We start from the raw sequence: 25,832 nt of genomic DNA, 5'->3' as shown, positions 1-25,832 counted from the left end.
CCAGTGTGTGCTGAGCTCCCTGTTGAATGGATGAAGTAGGTCATAAAAAATTCCCTTCCTACAAAAATGCTCATACCCAGGGAACTGAAAACCCGCGTCAGACTGTTTTGTTGCCACTGAACAGATCCATGGTGGAGGAATTAAATGTTGAATGCATTGAGAAAGGGACTGGATGCTCCCACACCAGCGCAATGCTGCCAGCTGGGCCAGTCACAGCATCTCTGATTGTGCAGTAGGGTCTTCCCAAGCCCTTGGGACCAAAGCTCTTTCTAGGAAATGAGGAGGATGGCAGGAAGAAGGGGGTGCTGGAAAAAACACTGCAAGCAATTTCTAGCAGGCAGAAGGGCTGAGGAAAGCACGCAGCTATTGTTAGAGGAAGGAGCAGCGACAGTCAGCAGGAGACTGAGAAGCACTAATCACTGCTAAATCACTGGAAGATGTCCCCACTAAGCAGAATTGCCACCCCTGCTAACCAGCAGCCATTGACATTAAATATTGTGGAGCTGAGCTCGGCTTTCTCAGAGGCATGCTGATTAAAAATGCCCTGATGAAATGGTGTGTACAGTAAGAAGTGGTACTTAGTATTTTGTCTTCATAATGCTTTAAATTGCTCTGTATCCCCACAAGGTATTTTGCCATTCTCCATTAAAAATGGGCAACAGAGTTTCAGAAGCAGAGCTACTGCAGGGCTCCACCGACTTAATTTTGGATTTGAGGATGCTCAGATAATTTTTGAAAGTGCCTGAGTTTACACTGTTTGACAGGCAATAGTGAATTCTTTTTCTTTATCATACCTGTTTCCAAACTCTGACAGTGTCTCTAAGTTAGTCTTAATACTTCTTGCTTAACATAGATTAGAAGTTATATAAAAGACCAGAAACTGTTCCTCCCACATCAGTGCAAAATATTATGGTTCATTATTTTGCCCATGCTGATTTATGATTTCACAGCAGTAGCTCCGTAAAGCTCTAGAATAGATTTTCACACCATAAAAGCACACTGTTTTGAAATTCTTTGTATTTTAGGACAATTTAATGAAGTAGTTAAAAATTATTCCAGATTGAAAATGTTTTCTGCAATCAAGAAAGAAAAATCTGGTGCAATATAGGAAAACAATTAAAAAACAAAAAACAAAAGAAAGAAAACAAAACAGCTCACTCCTGATCACAGAATGATGCTTCTGAAAAAGAGGAGCTCAGTGGGAGAGTTCTTTTTCTTTCCTACTCTCCCAGATGCTTGTGATGTGCCCTGCAGTAATGTCACTTTCTTTGTACATTGGGGAACTTTTAGGGGAAATTGAAAAATAAATAAATAATGCTCTTTTTATTACTGCAGAAGGTCACATTTTGATTTTGCCTGGCAAATATTTTGAAATACTGTGGGCCAGGGACAGTCCTTTATCCCAGATATTTCAGGGCTTTTATCTAACATTGCAGTGTCCAGAAATCTTTCATGTGAAGTGAAAGTCTGCAGCAACAGCCATTACTTATTTGAGAGAAATGGAAATTTTTCCTTTTAAGCAACAAGAAGTCTGCCTGGGCTAAGATGCTGGGGTATGGTCTTGTTTGTTTGTTCCTTTTGTTTTTATTAATATCTTAGATTTGGAGAAGCTTCTGGAATCCATATGGTGAAGGGACATCCAGGGTACAAAACTTCTCCTTTGAATGGTCCAAGAAAAACCCCTCAGACCCAAAGTTGCATTGACAGTCCTAAGACGGAGCTGTCTCTCCTCAAAGCCACGTGTGTTTTGTTTCTCTTGAATCTGGAGAGAGCTCCCTGAGGCTTCAAAGGAGAGACAGGGTAGGGGAAACCATCCCTCATCCTCGCCATCACTCGACTCCTCACAACATTATAGAGAAGCTGCCTCGGGAAGAGCAGTGCTGGAAATCAATATTTGATCAGATCTGCTAGTGTTTATTGACATAAAGGAATATTTTATAGAATCACCAAGGTTGGAAGGGACCTTGGGAGATCATCTAATGGATGCTTAATGCCAATAAGTGTTTCCTAATCTGGTTGGCCCCTCTCCATATACAGGAACAGGGGCTGTGGCTGCAGGCAGTGACAGGGACCTGAGGAGCCCCTGGCAGCTGCTCCCAGTGGTGCTGGGAGAGAAGCAGAGCTTGGAAAGATCAGCACCCACACTGTCACTGCAATAACTGGGTTTGGAGCTCAGTTTCCTGTATTTTACACAATACTCATGCAAAATCCTTCTGCCCCAATACCAGGGTTTGTCCTAAATGGTTGGCAATGCAGGGAACAATTCCATGTAATGAGTCGAGGTGAAACACGATGTTGTAGCCATGATGAGGGAAATCTTGGTAAAATGGGCACTAATCTTCAAGGTGGTTTTTATCACATTACCTTAGTAAGGCCCCTCTCCAGCTCTGGAATTCTTGTGCAGCTGTTGTCAAATTTCACAGCTTACCAGTTCAGTGCCTGGATGTTTGAAAAACGTATTTTACTCTTGCATAAAACCCTCTTTTCATTATTTATTTATTATCACTAACTGCAGATCCTGTTCCAAGAAAGAGATGCATATGCCCACCCCCCACCACGATTCTGCTATTTTGAGAGCTTGTTGATATGCAGTTTGCAGGTGGCTCAGAAGGTGACTCATGTAGAGTGTTTCTCCTACCTCTAGAAAAGGCCAGTGGCTTCTAACCAGGTTTTGGCTGCATCCCTCACACAGCTGCTCAACCCCATTGCTGCTGCAGCATCACCAGAATTCCAGAGTAACCATTTCATTTATTTACTCTTGTCTTGCAAACCCAGTCATTACTACTGTGCTTCTACTTGGAGTAATGCTCTGTATTTTGAGACAATACTTGGGACCACTTGTAAGCAGTGAAGATACATAATTAGATTTTTAAAATATGATTTTTAGGGATTCATAGTATTTCTTGCGACTGTGTTTATATTTGCTTACAAGTAATAATTATAGTAGATTGTAACAGTACTTAGTCATATTCTAGGTATATTTCTATAAGTACATTACACATTATTGTCTGAATATATCTTCTCTGCAGTCCAAGCTGCATTGCCAACTTGGGTAGAAATATCCAGTCTGGCTTCAAACTTTCTTGTGTACATTGGGGGAGTAGCTGGAGCAGACTGGATCTCAGAATGGGCTGGAGAACTCGCTAGTATCAGGACAGCATTTTCTCCAACAGGTTACAAATTATACTGTTCTGATGCTGTTGAGAATGGGGAATAATTCATCTCTCAGAGCTATCACTGCATATTTGTTATCATGTATTGCTATAGATAGGTGATTTCCATAACCCTATTCATACCCCATGGAGTGGAAACGAGTTTATCAAGGCATCTGTAATGAATATGTGAATGCTGTGGGGAGGGGTGAGACAGGACAGTGCTGAAAACAAAGGAAAAAAAGACAAATACTCGAAGCTTTGGATGGTAAAATGCCAAATGATAACAGAATATTACATGTTTTGTTACCAGAGGTTTTCTATGAGTTGCTTAATATTGGGGAAAGGAATAGATAAGCACATGTGAGGGGAGCTAGGATGATGAGAAATAAAGCAAAAAATAAAAAAGGAAAGCTTTGAAGAAGCAGAAAGTTGCTTGAAAACTGATTTTATAAAATATGTATAGACACCTTAAGGAGATCAAAATGGCTGTTGAAAGTAAAGCTGCAAACAGGAACATTTCAGGGAGGTTTTTTTTCCATGCCCAGATTTTTGTGGCTGTTTTCTCATCCCCGTGCCATTGCTCAGGAAAAGGCTGCTGGGTGTCCGGACACTCAGACAGGGCTGCTGTGCCTGCACAGTAAATCCAAAATGTCTGACGTGCACTGCTCCCACTGCGGGGAAATAACTGTACATTACAGGCTGCTTTGGAGGATGGGATTGCTTTTTTTCCAATTCATTGAACAAATGTGTTAAAAGAACTAAAATGTGATGCTTTTGTGTTTTACCAAAACTGCAGGGAAATCACATTTTTTTTTCTCCCTTTCTTGTCATCAACATATTTTCTTTATTCATGTAACAGTAGGTGTCATTTTTCTTTAATTATGCCCAGCTATCATATGTTGCTTTTATTTGTTGAGGATGTTAGTTTCAGGGAAAATAATTTAGACACTTCCATTTTTCAGGCAACAATACACTAAATCCTGTGCTTACAAATTGCAATTAGATAAGAATTCTTCTTTCCACAATCAAATGTGGCAGTTTCTTACTGGAAAGTAATGATGAATCAAACTTACAGCGTAAAATGGGAAGATCAAAGCATTCAACGAAAATGTAATGAAGAAAATACACTTTTATGGCTTGGCATTTTAAATGTCCTCTGTTATATATCACCGTGGCAGCATACAATGGTATAAGTCTTTCTTTAGGAATGAATACACATTAACACAGCCCCATTTTCTCTGCCAGAATTTCCTTCCTCTGATGATGATATTTCTCTTCCCCCCTCCTCCTCCCCCCCCACACATACCCCTCTTTTCCCACCCTCAGACCTAAAAGTATTTTCAACATGTTTAGCCTGTCTACACAAGCCTTTGCTGAAGGTTTTTGTAGCCTTTGGTAATGACTTCTTATTTACGTGACTAATTATCCCGGGATAAATAGAGATGAGGTGCTTTAGGACAAGGCTAATCTGCATGTCTGCTGGAAGCTTGAATGGTGCATTTTATAAAGATACAAAACTCAGCAACTCAATGAAATTAAGGTTGTGACAAAAGGCAGGCAAATTCAAAATGAAGGCAAACACTTCTCTTCCTGAGCTGCTGCAGTTGGGTGCAAGAAAAGCACTGATGGCATCTGGTGGAAAGAGGCATCGCTCCAGATTCTGGAGGTTATTCAGGTCCATACTGAAGCCTGGACAGATTTTGCCTCTACTGTTTATACAGATGTATTTTCCTACAGAATTGCACCATCATTTGCCTGTCTTCACCATCCACCTTTTTGCATTTGTGTTGCCTTTATTCTTTAAATCCTCGTGGTTCTCCATCTGTGCCCACTTCACTCTGGTTCATGGCACAGGATAACCAGGCAGTGATGTTTGTAATTGATTGTGTGTATACACACAGCAAAGGACAATCTGCACAAAAAAACTTACTCTAACACTTCAACACTGCATGTTGTTGTCCCAGAGAGGGCAAACTTCAGCTGTTAAAAGGGGGAAAGAACAAAAGAAAGGAAATTCAGCAGCCTTTTTGCTGAGCTGAGCATGTTGGTTTTCCGAAGAGCTCTTGAATTTAGAACTTGACCTCCACAGCATTATGTAGAGTAATGCATAAGTACTTTGGGTGGTTTAGTCTCATTTTCAGAAGTGATTTGAGGTGTCAGATATCTTAGGATGCTTTTCAAAGCCAGTTGCAGGCAGCTCTAGTGCTGCTCTAAGGCAGAGGGGCTGGGTTCAGACCTGCTGTGCACATTTCAGAGCTCTCCACCCCTCCTGCCCAGCCTCACATTTTACAGCCATGGTCAGCTCTCACCTGCCAGGTGAGAGATGGGCAATGCTTGATTGTCTTGATCATGTGACCATGCCTTCCATCCTTACTGGCCACCTTGTTGAGCTCCTTGAACCTTCTTAGTCCAGCATGTTAGAAAAGGCCACAGTTTCAGGATGTGCAAAATGTAAAAAATACGATTTTTATTTAGGAACGTACCCAAAATGCTGCCTTGCTTGCTGAAATTGCTTTTGGAAACATGATGTCTAACTCTTTTAGGAGCCTACAATGCAGTGCTTAAGACATCCAGAGCTAAGTTGCCCAGAGCAGGGAGAATGACAGATTACTCAATTCCCTTTTCAATTACTTAACCGCAGGATCATCATTCTACTTCACTCAAATTGTGGTATATTGATTTCTGTTGTGACTCAAAAGATTTTAATTTTTAATAAAAAGTTAGCATGATATTCTCTTCATGTGTCTAAATCCAGAATAATCTGCCTTTTGCAGATTTAAATTGAAAGACCCCACAATATCTGTCATGTTTATAAGGAGCTCTCCCTGAGTTCACATAACCAGCACCCCCTTGCTCAATTCAGGACAGCAGTAACACAAATACCTCTGAGGCCTAGATGAGACAATTACAACATAATGAACTTTTACATTTCAATAACCCTTACTAAAAGTTGCTAAAAAGCTCCCATTGTAAAAAAAAAAAAAAGAAATCGGAGTTTCAGAACATCAGGTGATATAAATCACTGAGAAGCAAAAGGAAAAAGTTATCCAAAGCTTTTCCTACCTTTTATTAAATATACGTATATACATATACATATATATATATATATATGTCTATAAGGCCAAATTAATATGAATAGGTCAGGGGTTTTAATACAGTACTAAAGAACGTGCCTTAAATTGCCTGTAGGTTGTGCATACTGACCCCAAACTCCATTTTACTGAGAAATGTGGTAACAACTCAGGTGAACAGATTTTCCTTCTGTGGACACCCCCACAGGTAATTGCAAATTCAGGTGTAGCTCCTTGCCAGTGCGGCTCACACTCAGGGCAGGGCCCCTTCCCAAGCCATCAGCAGCTTTTAGAAATCCTGTGTCCTGGTAAAAACCTTCTATGCCAGCAATCCCAATAGTGATAAAAAATTTCTAGATGTTTTTCCATTTGACAGCTTCCGTGGAAAAGCTGCACAGTGGAACTTGGCCTGAGGAAATTTCTTGGGGACCTTCTGTACTTTCTGGCACACTTCCCAGGAAGGGACTAATCAGAAAAAGCCATTTTTCACACTTGTTCTTTGGCCTGTCCTCTGTGACCTATTTTCTTGACTAATCCTGTGATTTTTATCCCAGCCAATGCCAAATGCTTTTGTTTCTGCCTGCTCCTGGCCAGTCCTATAACTCTTTGCTCCCAGGAAAACGTGGAATTTTGAGTGGTTCCTCTTGCTCCAAGTACTCTTCAGAATCAAGGGACAGTATAAGTAACTCCAAAATTCAAGAGCAGCAGCATTTTTTGTATTTCTAAATGAAGACTTTTGGGCAGCTGAGGTCTTCCCTAGAAGATAAAACACAATCAGGCCAGGCCATGAGTGATGCGAGGTTTGTGCTCCTGAGAGCAGAGAACCCCTTGTGAAAAGCTTTTCATGATGAGCTGCAAAGCTTTTATTTTGTTGCCAAAAGAGGGAGCCCTCACAGAATTCTCTCTGCTTTAGCAATAGTTTTGCTTTTGGGATCTGCTCTTTAAAAAAAGCTCTGAATTTCGTTTTTCTTACAAAATTTGAGGCCTTTTAGGTTTAGAATAAGTTTTATGGCACAGATAATGTGAGCTGTGAATTTTGCCCTCTTAGGTTTCAGTGACCTCAGGGTACAAAGAGAGAAAATAAGCTTTTCGTTTCCAGAATTATTCATCTGGCTATCATTAAGTACACAATGCAGCTTCATTAAATGCCATATTTTACCATTCCAGTGTTAGAAATAATAATCCTGCTAAACTGGACAATGCTTGCTAGGCACAGAACTTGTTTTAAATGGTGCATGATTTTGTGTGTTGCAATTTGTGTTCCACGTTGCCTTCTGTTTATGTGAGCTGGAATTGTCCAAACTGGTACCTAAATCACCTCTTGGCCACCCCAGAATAATATTTTTATTCTGAAATATTCTGAGATTCTGAATGTTTAAGACAGGTGAGTACGATATCTCCAGTTTGCCTGAAGATATAAAGGGTAAATTAGTGCTGGGTTTTTTTGTAATCACTTGTAGTACATAACCCAGTAAATTTTGGAGGGGTTTTAAGAATTATGCAACTTGATACTGATTTTTACCCATGGATTAGGTTCAAAGCAGAAAGAGAAAATACAGGCACTTTTATTAGTGTTTATCTGCAGAGGGAAAGCCTTTGTCTTGAGTTCTGCAAGAGACAGCAACAACAAATAATAAGTTTACCAGAGAGACTCAGTGAGTATTGATTCATGGTTCACCCTTACCTCTTTCTGAGCTTGAACTGGTTATAGGAAACTCTGGCATGAGAAATTGCAAGTATTTTAGCTGATCTCTGCCATCTTTTCTGAACCTGTAGTGTTCCCTAGACTAGTTCCCATCTGAAGAATTTATTTTCAATGTAATGGTTCCTCTGGCTCTGTGGCTCCAATGCCCCATTTGGTATTTTCTCTGTTTTGCACAGCAGCTCTCTCTTCCTTTGGGATTTAGTCTCAGTGGATATGACGGTCCAACCTCTCTTATCTCCCCCAAATCAAAGCCAAACTTGCAAAGCAAAGTGAATAATTGGCCAGTAGGATTTTAAAAAAATACTTTTATTTGATGATTTGAGATGTTTTGCCTTGCTATTTTTTTGATACAAAATCAGAGGCTCCAATCTGACCTGTTTCACTGAGATTTTGATGCTCAGAATCATTCTCAAAAATACATTATTGCCTAAAAACTATTTGGGTGTCTAATTCACTCTGAGGTCAGCTGTTGAAAAATGTCACATCCTTTCTCTTGGCAAGGCCTGGACCGTGATTTAGCAGGATTGTTAAACCAGAGCAAAATCCCATTTTAAATGCATATTTCTGATTTGTTGTTAATCAATACTATGTTAGGGTTGCTGTGGGATTATTGTACCCTAATGGTGGTAAGATTCAGAGTAAGTGCAAGGAGTAGATAGGAAGGATCACATTTAGATGATCATTTCTTTTTCTCTTTTCCATTATGTTCTTGTTGTTGTTTTGAACACTATTCGCATTCCCAGTGTACAGAAACACAGGGGAGACTTAGGGCAGCAGATAAGTTGATTGCAATCAAATTACATCATAAAACAAAAAAATAAACCCAGAAATAATTTTAGGCATTTTATTTTAAAAAAAGAACATTCAGAGTTAAGATTGAAATGGCCAAAATGGGTGTTTCTGACAAATTTATGGATGTTCTGCATAGGTAGTGTGCCTCCAAATATTGGATGCTGTGATATACCATATGTGCTGCAATTCCTAAGCAATACAGCAGATGTTTTAGGTGATCAATTCAGAACTCACTGGCTTTGTTTAGCTCTCCTCATTCCCAATTTTATATGATGTGAATGTGCCTGTCATCATAAGTAGAGGAACAGTTCCATATTTAAAAATCCCTGCATAATTCAAAGTTGACACAGTAGCAATACTAAAACATTCTCCAACCTAGAAAATCTCATGTTCCTCAGAGTCCAAAACACCTAGTTAGGGAAAGCCATGGCCAGCAAAAAATTAGCTTTGTGTGGCTTGAATCAAAACTTAACTATTCTTTCGAGTTTAGGTTTATTGCACGATGCAGATGAAAGCTGACAGTTCTGATTTCTTTGTTGATCAGAGGGCTGGGGGAGCTGGTTTGTTTGCTTATTTGGTTTTAAGAAAAGTTTCATCTTATTTCTATGTAATCTGCTCCAAAGCCATCTTCCTAATGGCACCTTTCTATCTTCAGTTCTCTTAACACTTTCTTCTCTGCTGCCCCTTGCTTTGCCAGTTCCTTTTATGCAAAGTGCCTTTTCTGCTCTAAGATCAGTTTCTCCTCCTTTTTTCTTTTTTTTTTCTTTTTTAAAGTAGCTTTTTAACAGTAATCCCCAATGATTTTACTTAGTTTTCTGCTCATGTGGGCTGGAAATCTATTCAGGCTTCATTAAAAAGCTCATTTGAAAATACTGATTCTATTCTATTGTCTGAACCGTTTAGTTTATTTATTTGGGGATGTAAAAGACGTGAACTCTCTTTTTTTTTTTTTCCCCAGTAGTAAATTAACACAGATATATTTCTGGTGGCTGAAATAGCAGAGAGACTTTCTTCTAGAGTGGTCTATGGGGAATAAACTTTTGTCTGGGGAGGCTGGGACTGGAGAGGGCAAAGCTGAGCTGGGCTCCTGCCTCTCCTCCCTAACACAAACCTGCAGGACCGTGGCAAGGGGAGCCACATTTCAGAAGGAAAAATGTCCTCTGTCTTCAGTGCCCAAAAGAAAAATTTGAGCTCACTGAAAACAAGAATGAATCTGACACCTAATTTTGCCACTATGAATTGGAACATTTACATTTGTGTTGGTCTTTCAAAAAAAAATTTAAAAAAAAACTCCTGAAATATTGCTGTCTGACACAATGGAGTTCAGGCTAAGAACAAGGATAAATTTTCTTGGCATTTTCACCTGTGGAAACTTTGTTCACCTTTCCTGCAACTGTGAAATTGATTTGAAATGATGGACTGATGCTTCCTCCTGTGTTATTCTTGACATACTACAGCTTATTTCCTAACTGAAAAACAGGTAGTCTTTGGGGAAGCAAATTGCTTTTCCTAACACTCTGTGTAAATGTTGTTGTAAACATCTAGATAATTAATTTTTAAGGTTAATGCTTAATGGATGTTTGGAAACCTCTTGGATTTCTTCTAAAAAATGAAGAATGTAAATATGGGCAAGGGTAGCAATTAAAATACAGAACTATCTATTTCTAAAAAAAAAAAAATGGAAACTTCAGAGTGACTCACAAATCATAGCTAAACATCCACATTTCAAATTACCCAGAGAAACATATTTTCTGTGCAGCCCAAAGGACAACTGCTTTGCAGTATCTCATGGCCGAGTTACCACATCCTTGGTTAAATGTTTGTTACACCTGAGCAAAGCTCAGCTTCTGTCCTGTGGAGATCTGGTTCTGGGGGGCAGGATCTGCCCTCAGTCTCACCAGGGCAGCTGGGGAAACTCAGCCTTCGGCTGGACTGAACCCTAAAGCATCTCCACATTTGTGATGCCAAAAATGAGCAGTTTCATGTTAAAATTGGTTAATAGGGCATTTGGTTCCCTTCTCTCTTCCTCTAGGTCCTCATGCTCAGAGCACTCCCCAGTTTGCCAGATTTTTCACAAGTGTGTGCTGGGGGTTTTTGAACCACCATTAGATATACATCAGGTAGCAGGTCCCCAGTGAATTGCTTATAGAACAACTGTAAAAGAGAGATAATTTGAGCCAGTTAGCAATGAGGCTAATGAAATGAGGGTTTCAGACCTCTTATCTCTGTTCAGCTGACAGGACAAATGTTGTCCCCTATTCTATTAGTCAGAATAACCTGACACGGACTGAGGAGAGGAGCAAACTTGTAATATCTGGATGGCCTCATTTTCTTACACAGGTCTCCATTCCAGGCTGCTCTCAGGCAAACTAACTCAGCTCAGTGATTTTGATGAACCAAACTTTTATTTTCTCCTTTAATATGACATAACATATTATTTACAACATATATAACTCTCTTCAACTGCTGTGAATAAAAATTCCCCTGGAATGGTTTTCACAGATTAAAGCACTTGGGTGAAGAATTTGGGTTTAAAATGCCAAATTTAAAAACCAAGATAAAACTGTCCCAATTGAGATGTATTGAGTGAAATGCTGCCTTGGCTCCAGTAGCCTCCATTTGACTTTTTTATGAACAATTCTGAAGACACCACCTATTGATTAAACATGAATTACACTAGATAGTGTACAAAGGCAGAGTGACCCTGGGAGTGGCTGTAGGGAGTCCCAGAGCTGCCCTGGTAGTCCTTAGGAATTTTGATAGCAGTTGCAGCCTGAATGTACTTGTTCCACAAGCTCAGTGGCTTGACACACTCAGCTGTAGGAATTAGTAATGATTTTAGCACATTTCATGGGAAAGTACAATGACATTACTTTAGAAACAAATGAGAAAGTGATGGGTGTGTTTGGAAAGTCAGATTGTTCCTTTAACCTTCAGAAGAGCCCACGTTCATTTGTGCCATTTGACTTCTCCAGACAGTGCTGTCGTGGGCTGTAATTAAATAGGCAGGTTTGGGGAGAATAAAGATCAGGATGCTCTGAATCATTTGTTGAAGTGAATATGACAAGCAGTGGTCTGGTTTGGAAAAAAAAAAAAGTGATTTTGAGCATTAGAAAAACAAACTCACTGCCATGGATTGTGAAAGGAAACAGACTCAAACTGAAATTAGATGAAAAGCCTGAAATTAGATGAGACCAAAATAGTTGGACATATAAATTTATATATTTGTCCATACATAATAGATTCTAATTTGACTTTTTACTGCAATTTTTATCATGTTGCCTTGACTTATATGCAGTGATTAAGGGACATTACACAATATGTGGGGGTTGGGGAGGGATTTTCAACAATCCTCCTAGTTTAAATGTGAAAACACAGAGTTATTCCCCCTTCCCTCCTGCCTGTCCCTATTGCAGAAAAGTTTTTGGCTGTGGTGGTGCCGTGACAGCCTGAGCAGAGCCTGGAGGGCTGGAGTCAGTCACTCATTCAGTGAAAAATTCTCATGTTTCAGAAATTTTCCCAACATCTTCAGAATCCTAGGTGTTTTGGGTTTTTTTTCCTCTTCTCTTAGAATTCCCTTTTTTTCCCCAAACCAGTAATGCCTTTGAAACCAAGCCAGTCTTCTCCCCACCAGTGTCCTGGCTGTTATGGCATGATGGCAGTTCATTAAACTTAGTATTAGTTGACATGGAGAGAATAGAAAACTACTACTAAACTGCTACTAGCTGGTAGCTAAGCTGCTTAGGTCAGACATGAGTTTTGGAACTTAAGTCCCAATTTGGATAAATATTTATTTAAGAATAGACAGCAAAAGAATGTTTGGGAGAAACGATCTGTGGGTTCAGAGCTCAATTTCAAGGTCCAGGTGGGCCAGGGCAGGGACATGAGCCCCTGAATTTGTGTCTCCCCTATGAGGTAATCACAGGCTCCTACAATTCATGTTTCGTTTAAAACTTGCCTATGCTGGGGCTTAATCTGTCCTGTCTGTTATCTAAACCAGCCCATAAACCATGGCTGCTCAGTCAATATTCCACTACTGGTATGGGTAGATATCCTTTGTTAGTAATTGAACATTCATTGAACACTGTTGCTTCTCTCCCCCTGTCCCCCAAAAATGTTGAAGTTTCAAAGTTCATAATTGCTTTCACGAATTGCCGCCCTTTTCCTGGTAAAGCTTAATGTAAAACAGGAATCGCAGCTAAAGAATGGCAAGGCAATGCCTAAAGGGATGTGTGTCATGGGTAGATTTTGGTTGTTAATGGTGCTGTGTGAGGTCTGTACAGTTTTTCCTGCCCTTGTTTACTCTATTTTTCAAAATAAATAAATCTTAGATAGAGGAGTTTATTAACTCCTGCTGCTTACTATGTACTTTAAAACGTAATCCGTTGTTTGTGGCATTACAATAATCTCTATAGGCATTAAGTAATTGATGTCACAAGCACAGGATTATAACCACAGCTCTGCAATTTACATAGTAATACAAGAAACTGTGAAAAACCTGCATGGCAGTGTTTCACCAAAACAAACCCCTTAGAATGCTGAGTTCAATTGAGGAATGAGTAGATCCTGAACCCTTGCTATGTAAGTACATTTATAACATGCACACGCCACCTTTTTTTCAGTGCAGCTAAAAAAAGGCTTGATCCCAATCTGGATGTGAGGCCAGACCATGGAGAGCTGTGCCTCTTCCCTTCCTTCATTTCTTGCAGGCCCAGAGCTTTTGGGAAAGAGCAGAACAAAGGTATTGGCTATATCATCCTTTCTTTCCCCTCAGGCAAGAGGCTTTCTGCTGTCATAACTTTTATTGGCAAAGTGAAGGACCAGTTCATTCCAAAGCAGTTCCTTCCCCCTGCCTTACTTTCCAGAGAGGAGACAGCCTGAACAACTTTTTGTTGTGACTGTTAATATTACAGTGAACAGAGAGATGCCTTTTTATTTTTCTTGGATTCCTAGTGTTTCACTGTGAATCTGGTTGTTAATTCATGAGTGCTGCATAGGTAAATAAGGCAACCTACAGATGAAGCACCTGTAGATGTCAGCCAAGGATATGTGGAGGAGACCATGAATTTGTGGGGCCCGTAAAGATTAAAGTGCCCATTGTCAGTGGTCTCCCTGTGCAGCCACTGAGGGAGCTCAGCCTGCCATGGCTTGGGCAATGATCTACAGCTTTTGGTAGGAACCTGCTTACCAAGGGGCTGCAACCCTCTACTGCTGCCATAGGTTATACTGACTGTGTGCTAAAAAATGGCTTTTCCACCTTTTCTTAACCTTTGTTGTATTAATGTTCATTCTGTACAGCTTTGGAGCACAACAGGGCTGTAAGAACATTATGTGTGGATCTTCTGTTCCTAAGACAAATAGTTCAAGGGGGAAGAAGGAGAAGTCTCAGCTACTTGTTTGGCAGAGCTTTGGGGAAGTAGGAAGTACCACACATCACTGGTTTTGGGAAAGAAATAGGAAAGTATCAGATGTTAAGTAGGAGAGTATGTGCACTGGAAGAATGAGTAAAGTAGCTTAAAGGCTTGGCACTGCCTTTCATTATTTGGACTTTGTTTTGATTCTAAACCAGAATCGAGTTACCACATATTGCAGCGATCAAATATCTGCAGAGGTCACTGTCAAAATGGTTTAAAATGCTCATTATAGTTCTTAGCATGAGCGATAACATATCCCTAACCACTTTATAAATGTTCTTCCACACCTATATTATCAATAATTGATTCTACAGGGTAGGCTACAGCAGATACAATTTGCTAAAATCCCAGTCAAGTGTCAACAAGCTGACTGGTTCGTTTTATCATTATACCAGGAAACTTCTGCAGCTAATCATAAAGGAAGTACAAAATGTGAGATCTTGTTTCATTATGTGAACAAAAGCCTGTGATTTTAGGATGGAAAGAAAAGATTATTGCTCAGCATCATGTGGAAAAAAAAGAAAGCCAGCTTTAAGTCATCAAATTATCCATTTTTACAAGATTTGAATTAGTAGTTTTTTTGGTTTCGTTACTTAAATCAAGAGTTTCTCTTTGGAGGTAACACTTGCACTCCGAAGGGAAGGAGGTACAAGTAGTGAAACTTGCATTTGAGGAAGTAGGAACTAGGCAGATATGAATGCTCACCTTTTTTCCCAACACCTTCCTTCACTGAAGCCTTCCTTAGAAAATTTATCCAGATGTTGATCAGCCCTGAATATTTCTTAACCTGTCCAACAACAGGTGGCACCAAGGAGGGATGGGATACAGCCTTTAACCTCCCCCTCCCGCACATCTTCCCTGCAGTGCAAACCATGGTGGTGCCTGTGGGCAGTCACGTTGTACCGCCCAACTGTGCCAAGCTGCACACTTGGGATCTCTTTGATCCTTTTCTGAACCCCTGGGTTCTTTCATGCCATAATGTGAAAGGACAGAATTCCAAAGCATTAATGTTACAGAGTGTGGCGATCATAAGGGCTACAGAAATGTGAAATGCACCCTTCAGTACATCCTCAGATTTATTTGTGATAAGATACACTGGTTCCAATTACTCTTGTGTCAACACAGTTTACAGGAAAGAAACACTAGTTTTGAAGTCAAAAAGGAAAGGTGCTATTAGCGACAACTTGTGGTAAAGTTTCCAGGAAAAAAATAACATCGTGGACTTCATTTAAATCTTAAGCCCCCTGCATAGTAAATTGAAGGTGGTGAGGGACAGACACATGTTCAAAACACACTCAAATTAGGGGGAAGAAATCAATAGCAGAGCCCAGGCTGGGTAAAATACCTTTTGGAAGACAAAGTCCTTGTAAGGTCCCAGAGAATCAATTCCAGCTCCCTATGAGGGGGCTGTGGCAGGAGCTGTTTGTGAGTGGGCAGCCTGGTTTAGGGTTCACAGCTGCAGCAAAAACTGCCCACAGAGTGAAGGCAGTGAAAGACACAAACCCAGCAGGGGATTTCTAGAGCTGAAGTTGATCTTGGCTCTGGGCTTAGGAATTTTATTCCAGAGAAAGGCAGGAATAGACGGCCTTGCTGTTTAGAAAAACTTCTGCTGGCTCCTGGGATATGGATGGCTGGGAAGCTGAAGGAGCTTTCAGCATCATGTGTGGAATAGAACCCTGAGAAGCTGCTGCCAGCTACATCCCCACTGACCTGCACTGCTGGGTGCTGGGGCCTTGGAGATGATGTGCTGGGACAGAAGGCAGGGATAAGGATAGTTTTTGGATCATGGCTGGAGGAGGAGTGGGAAGATGACTTTATAATTGCTTTTTTATCACTCTTTCTGACTATATTGACTTAATACTTGACACAGCTTTGGCTGGCAAGTAAGGCCCAGATACATTCAGAATTAGATATGACGAGGCTCATTCTTACATGAGAAGAAAATCATCGGTTGCTACAGAAACAGCTCCATATCAGTCTCGTGGGGCATCTTTGCATCTGGCTTTTTTTCCCTTCTCTTTAGCTAATCTGTAGATAAGAGTCAAAGCAAGTGCAGCACATCCCACATCTATATAAAAGGTTGGAGGAACTCTGCAGAGAGCAAAGTGTGAAAGAACATCTCATAGATAAGCTAAACTTAAATGAATGAGTTAATTTACACTCCCCCTGCAATTTTTTTTCCCTAGTTTTGCAACTCTTGCTAAGTTAATTGAGGTGAAAATTAAATGACACCAGTCAGCAAATATTTTAAAGACCTCCAAAACCAAGGAAGAGAAAGGAGGCACTACGAAAAGGAGTTACTAAGAAACAGGAAAAAATCTGAGGGGTGAGTTACAATCTGTGTGGGGAAAATTGCATCTTGCAATGGAATAATAATCCCAACTCACTTTCAGGCAAGTTATTTAACTTGATAAATTCAGGAATTAGTTAAAAGTAAGTGTATATTATGGGTGAACAGGGACCATTCTGCGCACTGCCGACCAGCTCACCAGTGACGTTCTTCAACTGGTTTCCTAAAACGTAATGAATTCTTGATGCTTAGTAGATTAATATTTATTGAGTGAATCAATGCTTAATTTATTAAAAAAATTGCCTTCCTTGTATTTTAATATGATTTATTACTCATCAGTGCTTATTGCATTAATTAAAGATTGTGTTAATTCTGTGGAAGTGAACGCGATCTGCTGCGGGTTTGCTCCGAGCCCTGGTGCACTGTAGGGCCGGTGCCTGTGGGCAGTGCCAGAGATGGGAACTGCTCCGGGTGGGAAGCAGAATGAATCACCAGTGGCCTCTCCCAGCCCTTGGGATCTCAAACAGCCAGCAGAGTTCAAAAGAGGATGCTGCCCCTTAAGGGCAGGACAGGATTACAGCAGCAGCAGCGACGCTGTGATGATGCAGGGAATATTTCTGTTTGCCTCTCATAAATTATGGCTGATGCTGTGGGGATCATTTTTGTGTCTCTCATGGAATGCCCTTTTGTCAACGTGGGTGAAATCCAGCCTTAGAGACATGGGAAGCTGTCACCACTTTCCCGACCAGGGATGACACTCATTGCATTTCAGTGCTCAGATTGTGAGAAATCCTCGGGACAGTAGGTTGCCTGAAGATTGGGATGGTCCCAAACATCTCAGCAGGGGCAGGTGTTTGAGAAGTGGAAAATTCCTAAAGGCAGAACAAAAAAAAAAGAAAAAAAAAAAAAAAAAAAAAAAAAAAGAAAGAAAAAAAAAAAGCCAGACATCTTGTGAGCTGAGTCTTTCAAGAAATCTGTCAAAACAGGGAGAGGGTGATCATGCTGGAGGGGGGCCACAGCTGCAATTTGCATCTTTCAGCACTAAAGAAAGAAGCAAATATATAAAGCCCCATAGCCACGATTCCTCTGATGAAATTATTTTATTAATGGGTGTGACATTTGTAATGTCTCTCTCTTTAAATTCAAATACTGCTGTTTTTATAGCTACTCATAAGTGAGTCTGGCTGGTTTTGCTTTTTTCTAAATTTTTTTTTTTTTTTAAATCCATCTAGTTACTAGGCTGCTTGCATCCAGCTGAGCCCTGGAAACGGCAGAGCTAGCCCTGAGCTCTGAGAGCAGGCAGGAATTTCCGGAAAGTGATTGTGTCTGTAATTAGGGCATTTCTGCATGTTTAAATGCACGTTTCTGAAATGCACTTTGCTGTTTGCTTCTCTCCAGGGCTGGGGTGAGTGTACACAAACTTCCCTTGACGAGCTAAATCAGAGAAACCTCTCCAAGGTCCAGTGAAGGTCAGAGCTGAGAATTTTTTCCTCCCTCTGTCACCAGGCAGGCAGGAACCAACGAGCTCCAGCCTGGAGCACTTGGGTGGAGCCAGTGCCAAGAACCTGGTGGCATTTCAAATCCCTTGCAGCAGTTAGGTGTTAGATGCAAAAGATCAGTGCTGCCCCACTTGAAGTCAGAGAAATAACTTCAGCTTAAAGTTCAACATACACACAAAGATTTCCTGGATCTGGAGTTAATTTGTTTTTTCCAAGGTCAGAGTATTCAAACTGGAAAAAAGTTACAAACCGAACATTTGACTTGTAACAATTTCATTTTATTTCCCATTTGTTTGACCTGTCCTATATGCTTTTGTTTTCCTGACGGATCAAGCTAAGCTATTTTGGTTTTTCATTTAATGTTTATTTTTACCCCATTTAACAGACTCAAGTCAGGACTGGGGGCCAGTTGGGCTGCATGCCTTTCTCTCTGTTCCATATCTTTACATTTTCCAACTTCCTTTGATGCAGGATATTTATATTTCACCTTTTTTTCCTAGTGAGAGGCTTTCACGGAGTATAGGCTTTGGATATATATTTTCTGCTCTAGCTGTTCGTTAGATATACAGCATTTGGAGTTCCAGTTGTGCTGAGAAATGTAAGCAAAGCTTTTGGCCCAGTGGGGGCTAGGCTCTGGCATTTCACAGCTTTGTACATATGAATCAGGATTAAGGTGCAGGATCTATATAAAATTTAGCTCATTAGGAGATGTTTGGTCTCACGGCTCCCACTGGGAAGGAGGGTCCTGTGCTCACACACAGGATTTCTTATTCTGCTTTGCGGCTCCCAGGAAAGGAGGGGGGGGTGAGTGGGTGACACAAGGCAGCAGCAGGGTATTCTGCTCCCTTTTACCCTGGCACACCTAGAAAAAGGTTTGGCATACACTGGCCCCAGTGTTTTAAACTAAAGCAAATGTGCTCGAGCCAACTGCTAAGGTCATGCTCGGAATGACTTCGCAGAGTTAAGAGAAGAAGGAGTACCTCTGGAAAAAGACAGATAGGAATTTTCTCTCAAATACATTTTGTGTTGTGCCAGAGGTAAAAGAACTGAAGGCCAGGAAGGTTTCCGAAAGTGTGTTTTTTCCAGCCTGACACCCCACTTGGCTTCCCAGCACGCCAAATTTGCTGTTGTGCCCAACACAGCTCAAGTGTTTTCGGTGGATGACCAACTGTGTCCATGCAGTTCAGCCAGTGAAGCTTTACCACAGAGAAATGATGGGTTTGGAAAGGAGTTGCATCAGTCATGATTTCCAAGGAAGAGCACTCAGGGTAGGGAATACCAAGTCAATGTTTCCTCCTCAAGGACTTCCAGCTGTCACATAGGGAATACAGTGAGTGCAGTGATGAGAATTAGATTGGAAGATCAATAGGGCTGACAATAAATGAAAGTAACACAGACATTATTGAGCAAATTAGGAGAGAGAAATTAAACTGGACAGTATAATCTTCAATACCTGCTAGACACACTGATGTTGGGCAAAGTTAGGAAGAAGACGGTAAGTTGGAAAGTGCTGTGATAAAGGGGCAGTAACAGTCTGTTCATGAGATGGGGAAAGCCCTGCTTGTGATGGAAAGCTCTCAGCCCACAGAAAAGTGGAAAAAGATGATAATGGCCCAGGAGCACCTGGATTTAAGTGGCAAGCTACAGAGAGACAGTGGTGGAGAGATCACCTAAGACTGGGAACATGGACTAGGCAACAGTGCTGGCTAGATGTTATGGGAAAAGGGAACCGCAGGTGCACCCCACCATCACAAAGGCTTGGTGGGATAGGTTTCAGGCCAAAAATTTCCCAACTTTCTTATATTATAGGTTTGTTTACCCTGTGAAGGTTTGCAACCATTCCAGAAACCAGTCCTCTGTGTAAACTTGATCATTTGCCATAACAGCTCCTTGCATTTAGCTATCTGTACACATATCAAGTGATGACCAAATCTGGCAAGCTTTTGGAATGAGGGATATCCAGTGGCAATGAGATCCATGGGCTGACTGTGCTCAGCATGAAAAGAAGCTTTCCTTTTATCAGTCTTGAGTTTGTCTAGATCCTCTTACTTGTCTTTGAAAGGTTCACCCCAAGGCAATATAATTGTGTTTGATCACATACAGGCATCGAGTCAGTGATTGATATGAATAAAGAACTTAGAGCTGCTTGTCCTGGTTCCATGTCTTCTTCCCTGTGGAATCAGAAATCACTTTTATAAATATATCAGTCCATCTGTGCTTCCAGCTATCCATTTCAAGTATATGTTCCAAAAGAGGAATAGTAACACTTTATAAGTGCAAATAAAAACACATTTAAAGGACTGAGGAAGGGTTTTTTTTCTCCCTCATAAAGTACATGTGGATCCCTTCCAAAAGAGTCACTGTGAGCCATGTAACTTGTAATTAATCCTGCTGTAAATGTCAGAACACTTACTTTGCAGGTCTAAGCTGATCCACTAAAATTAGTCCCCTTTTAACAATTCCTTTTATAATTTGTTTTTCAGCAGAAACGGCGGCTTGACCTCCTGACAATAACCAGTCCCGGTAAGTGAGCTCTGCCGCGCCACTCTCTTCTCTTTTCTTAAAGAGATGGTTGTCTAAATGTGGTTTTTTCCCCCGTCTCTGACATGCAAAATGAAAAACACTGTTCCCCAGAAAATCTTTCACCTAATAACAAGTGACAGCTATATTGTGCTTGGCAAAGCCCCGGGCAGTTATCCGTTCACAGAGCTGCCTCTTCAGACCTTTACTCTATGAATTGGAGTGCTGATATTTCTTTAAGCCTCCTGGGGTTACAGTTAGTGGTATATCTGCAGGGCAGATGCCCTCAAATTCACAGAGTGTGTTCAAGTATCACAGAAATGCAAGCTTGGCTTTCCTTGGTGGCAAACGGGAGCAATCTGGGGAGTCAGGAGCTGGTGACACTCTGAACATGTGGAAAGAGACACAAGGTCCGGGCTCAGGGCTGAGAGCCCCAAAGTGGGTCAGAAAATATTGAGGTAGAATTAAAATGCCTTAAACTATCTGCTTCATTATGACTTTTGTCATTTGCCTGTTGAGGAGATAAACCAAAATTTGTTCTTGTTGCGAAAGTGTGGGGCTCTGGCAAGAGTGAGTTTTGAAGGTCTCAGCACCGTGGTGGAAATGCAGGTTGGTTCAGTTGTGCTCCTCTGTGATCTCAGCCCTTAAGGCTGGGTGGCTTCTAATTTATTCCTATTCTCCTGGCTCACCTTCTTCCCATTAGCTGCTGCAGAAGTTTGCTGCCCACCAGCTTCAGACAAAGCCCTGCTCAAACAGTGCCACATTTCAGTTAACTTTGTTCATTTTTCAGATGTGTTTATGAATTAAGCTTTCAGGTGGGCTTTAACTGGGACTAATGAATTCTGGCCTCAACTGGTAATAATGTGTTAGCAGAGTGAACAGGTGTTATGGGAAGTGAACAAAATGGGACGCACATTTGCTTGGATAACAATTTTGCATCGATAATTGTTCTGACACTCTAAATGTAGATATAATCTGTGACATGGTTTCTCCTTCACTAACCTTGTTAAAATAATAAGAATTAAAATAAGGAGGAGGAACACTTTGTTGGGACAGATGTTTGAGGCTATTGGCAATTGCATCACATTTTTGCATGTTCACTTTTCACGCAGTTTGCAATTATGTTAATGTATGCTCAGGGCACTTGCTGATAAAAGCAACAATACAGTGTGATACAGCTATTGTCACTATTCTAACTGTAACTTCAAGGACAAACATGGCACATTTTTCATTTTCCATATCTTCAGCATTCTCTGTTTCTAGAGGAAAAAGAAAAAAAAAAAAGATCTCTGAAGGTCTTAATCATAGCACAACTCAGATCTTAGATAAGGGCACCAAAGTCCACAGGCACTTTTTGAATAAGAGAAAAAGAGGGTTGGGGACCAGAATGACTTAATATGAGACTTTTTTTAAGACAAACTTGTGATACCTTTCTCATAATTTCTGATACAATATTCACAGTAAAAGGGTTGATTGGGTTGAGTTTGTGCATAGATGTGATCAGTAAATAGGTGTAGCTTCAGATCTCTGTTTAATAAACCAATCTACTGTTCTAAATGAACACAGCAATTAGTTAGAAGGCTCTTCAATAACTGTGTAGGTAGGCATACTGCACTAAAACAAGGGGGAAAGCTGTCTAGAACACATATCTTTTCTGAATTGCAAGTTTTGCTTTGCTATTTAGCCAGAAATCTACCATAACTGGATACATAGGGAAAAAAAAATAATACTTGTTCATGATTGCATAATAAAGTGCCTGTAGTTTTGCCTACAGTAGAGGCATTTTCCAAAGAAGCTTGGTGCTGGATCGGGCCAAATTTACCAAAGAGCCTAAAGCTGAGATTTTTTCAAAGGGGTTGAAAAAGTTAGGCACTCAATTCCTAGCAGGATTGGAAAATGTCAGCCTGTGGATTAAAGGGTCTAGTTTCAGCTCTCCAAATACAAAAATAAAATAAAATAAATCATAGCCTTGGGGCTTTTATCTGTCTTTGGAGACTGCTACTTTAAAATATTTAATTCTTTGAGTCCTAGCTCTAAGATCTGACATTGACAGTCTGCTTTTACAAAGTCGTGATATCGGTTATGATGGCTGAGATCAGCCATAATCACTGTCAACCCTCAATTTACTGATTCAAATGAGGAACTGAGCTGTTTAGTTGCACCTGCCAATCCTCTGGGACTTGTTTCTGTTCTCCACCTTGCCGGAGGCAGGCAGCCTTTGCTTTTGGCAGAGGTTGCACAGCTTTAGTTAGAGTTCTGAAAGTCCTCTGTGTCCCACAAGGGGTGTCGGCCACCAAAACCCCTTTGCTTAATTGTAGGAATAGACAAAGGGCTTCAAAAGAAAAGGTGACCTCTGAGATTTGCACCTCTGTCACAATGAATATCATCTCTCTTTCTTGTGTATGTGTGTGAAGCTCTTGAACCAGTTTTTCTGCCTTTAGTCAAGAATTGATGGGGATCCCTTGCAGATAGTACAACAGCTCTTCTCCATGTGCTGCTAAAACAATTTCCAAAAAAGTGATCAGCCAATTAATGAGATTAATTGCAAGGTAAAATAATGCTATTAAGGTAAGTTAAGTGTTGTTGAGGCTCAGGCACCAAAACATTTAAAGAGAGTTTGTGGAATTACAGAAACCTTAATGTTATCTCATGGCAGTCACGCCGCTCCCCTTGGCCATGGCTGTTGAATGATTCCCCAGGAATCACTGAAGGTCAGAATTTGTGCCTGTTTCTTGTTCCCTGAACCTCACCCCTACCCATGCTGTGCTGAACCCACACCGAGGGAGCCCCAGCACTGCCTCTGGCCCTGCTCCACATGGCTTCCAACCCCCCAGCAATGTTTGCTTAGGTTCCTGAAACTTGCCTGAACAGGTTGTGGCCTTAAAAGCACATCTGTATGTTAAACTGAACACGTATAGACGATTAATCTATATGCTGGACTGAGAGAAGTCTGGGCAAAAGTGAAAAAAAACTAAAAGAAACAGGAAGAAGTACAGATGGCTGGAGCTGCAGCTCCAACTCCACAGTTTGTATGCAACATGCAGGGCTCACCTCTTCCAGCACCCTAATAAAGCAGGTACGGAAAGCTTCACACTGCGCCCCAAACTGGAGGAAGTCTTTGCTTTGCTGTGGATCTCCAGAAACAGCCAGACACAAATGATGCATAAGCTGGGAGCAAGCCAGACTCCCTCGTGCTCAAATATATTCCTTTGAAGTAACTGACACCCCTGTAAAATGTGGAGGGAAGCTCACCGCTCTGCCTTGCTGCTGAGTAGCTGGAGGAATGTTAAGTTAAATTTATCAATGCTCTCACCACACTCCTTTCTTCTTGCCCCTTGACATGTGAGGTACAATTAGAGTGCAGCTGCACAGTTCAGGGTCCCCGAGTCAGAGCTGATGTGCGCAGTGGGGTGGGGGAAGGATGTTAAAAATTCATTAGGAGCTGGCAGGGACATGCTGGCAGGGAGTGGGACATAATGAGATTTAAGTTTTGGTAATTTAAAATTTCTTTAAACCCAGCTTTACCTCTGAATTGGATCCAAAACATTTCCTTAACGCTGTTCTAGTTGTCTTTGAGGTTTAGAACCAAAGCTTGAGGTAGTTTAATTTGGCCTTGATGCACAAAGGAGATGAGAATTTGCCCTTCATTTCCCTGTGATCATGTTCTAGTAGCACTTTGAACACGCACATGCAATCACATCACATTTTGTGGTAACCACTCAATAGCTGCAAATAAGATACCCCTGTTTCCATAGCTTTTCCATGGAGACACAGCTTTTTGCATCTCCTGTGTTTATGATAATAATACAGCTTTCCAATTTCTCTTCTCAGTAAGGTAAGTTTCTCTCCCACTGAAGTATTTTTTAATTATTGATACCATAAATGGAAGTGTGTTGGAAACTATTGGCTTTGAAAATAGCTAACATGTGATATTATCCAAGAACCATCAGGAAAATTCTTTTGAAATTCTCTTTGATTCAGCCATCCTCAGGGCTTTATCCTTCTCTACCAGTCTCTCTACTGCCAATTTAAAATAACATTCTCTTGAAATCAGAGCAATGTCAGGAGAAATTCATCAGCTCCGTAGGTGCATGTTTCCCAGATGCATATAAACCTACTAGATTTGGCAGCAGTAAATTGATTGCATTTAAAAAACCTGGGGTAGTTGAATATTCCGTAGTGTCCAGCTTGGCTACAGCACGGAATATAAAGTAATTTTTTTTAAGTTTCTTTCAGCTGTGTTTTAGATGAAAAAAAAAGTAAGTGCTGACTCCATAATTCCTGGCTTTTGATTTACTCAGATTTTCCTAATGTGTAAACCACATCAGGGCTTTACAGGCAGGGATAGAGTAAAATAATCCTAATCTCCACTGAGATTTGATCAGAAATGTTAACGGTTTGTACGTGCTTCCTCCTAATATTCAAGATCTTACACTTTTAAACAGGGAAAAAAGCTTGATTTTAAAAGTATTTATCAGTCTCATCTATGTGGTGAAATATTCTCCCCCCTTTAATATCATCAGTGCTGCATGCTCTAAAAATGTCTCCATTTCATTAATTTGTGATATACTGCTACCCTGAATTCTTTTAAGGTGGCTTTGGCTTCTGCCATACATATTTTACTGCTTTAAATTATAGATATAGGACTGTTGCCTAGTTAATTTCCTCTGGTTAGGAAAATATATTTCTGCTCTCCTGGCATTGCATAAAGTGATATGTGGGATTTGCTATATTTTTTAGCTGATTAAGTTTTGCATTTCTACATATTACTCCTTATGAGACCTCAAGTAAAAGTATGTAAAGGAAGGAGAAGTTTTATAGTATATTTCAAAGTTTCATTTAACTATAAATTCCACCACTAAGCCCTGCTACAAGACTTTTCCATTACCTTCCTGGATAGTCTGGCTATCAACTTCTTTCTAATTGAAGCATGAAAATAATATGAACTCAAAGTCATGAAGCTATAAGACAGGTATTAGTAAAAATGATACCAACTAATAAAATGTGACAGAAAGTTGTTTGCTGCTAAAACTCGGGGACTTTTCTTTTTTTTTGGCAAGTCCTTATTAATTAATAGCGCATTGATTTTGCTCTAAGTATATGTCAAAGGATGGCACTGAAGATTTTAAACAGCTCAACATAACCACGGCTCATGTTTGTTAGTGAAGCTGCACACATCTTTTACTTGCAAAGCTGGTGGAGAAATTACTTAGAATTCCAGTAATAATTGAGTCTTTTAATGCTCAGTGAATTATTTCCCATATCACTGGGTATTAGTCCACCCATTTGCCCACAACAATATGAGATAACCGGGCGAGTCAGAATCTCACTGCTCAGCAAGGCAATAGACCCCAAATGGTTTTTCTGAACCCACAGTACAAGAATT

General features: G+C 40.6%; 1 protein-coding gene across 1 annotated transcript in view; it reads left to right on the top strand.

Moving 5' to 3' along the window:
• Nucleotides 1-25,832, top strand: part of AGBL4 (AGBL carboxypeptidase 4) — an 882,078-nt gene that overhangs the window by 446,907 nt on the left and 409,339 nt on the right. The window contains 1 exon segment of the mRNA XM_066192785.1: nucleotides 20,410-20,449. Within this exon segment, the coding sequence (XP_066048882.1) occupies nucleotides 20,410-20,449 (40 nt within the window).

The sequence above is a fragment of the Chamaea fasciata genome, unplaced genomic scaffold, assembly GCF_029207755.1.
Source record: "Chamaea fasciata isolate MVZ Bird 193981 ecotype frontalis unplaced genomic scaffold, bChaFas1.0.hap1 SCAF_10, whole genome shotgun sequence".
Taxonomy (NCBI): domain Eukaryota; kingdom Metazoa; phylum Chordata; class Aves; order Passeriformes; family Sylviidae; genus Chamaea; species Chamaea fasciata.
Note: the sequence above shows the minus strand (reverse complement) of the source record. Positions and strands in the feature narration are given on the sequence as shown.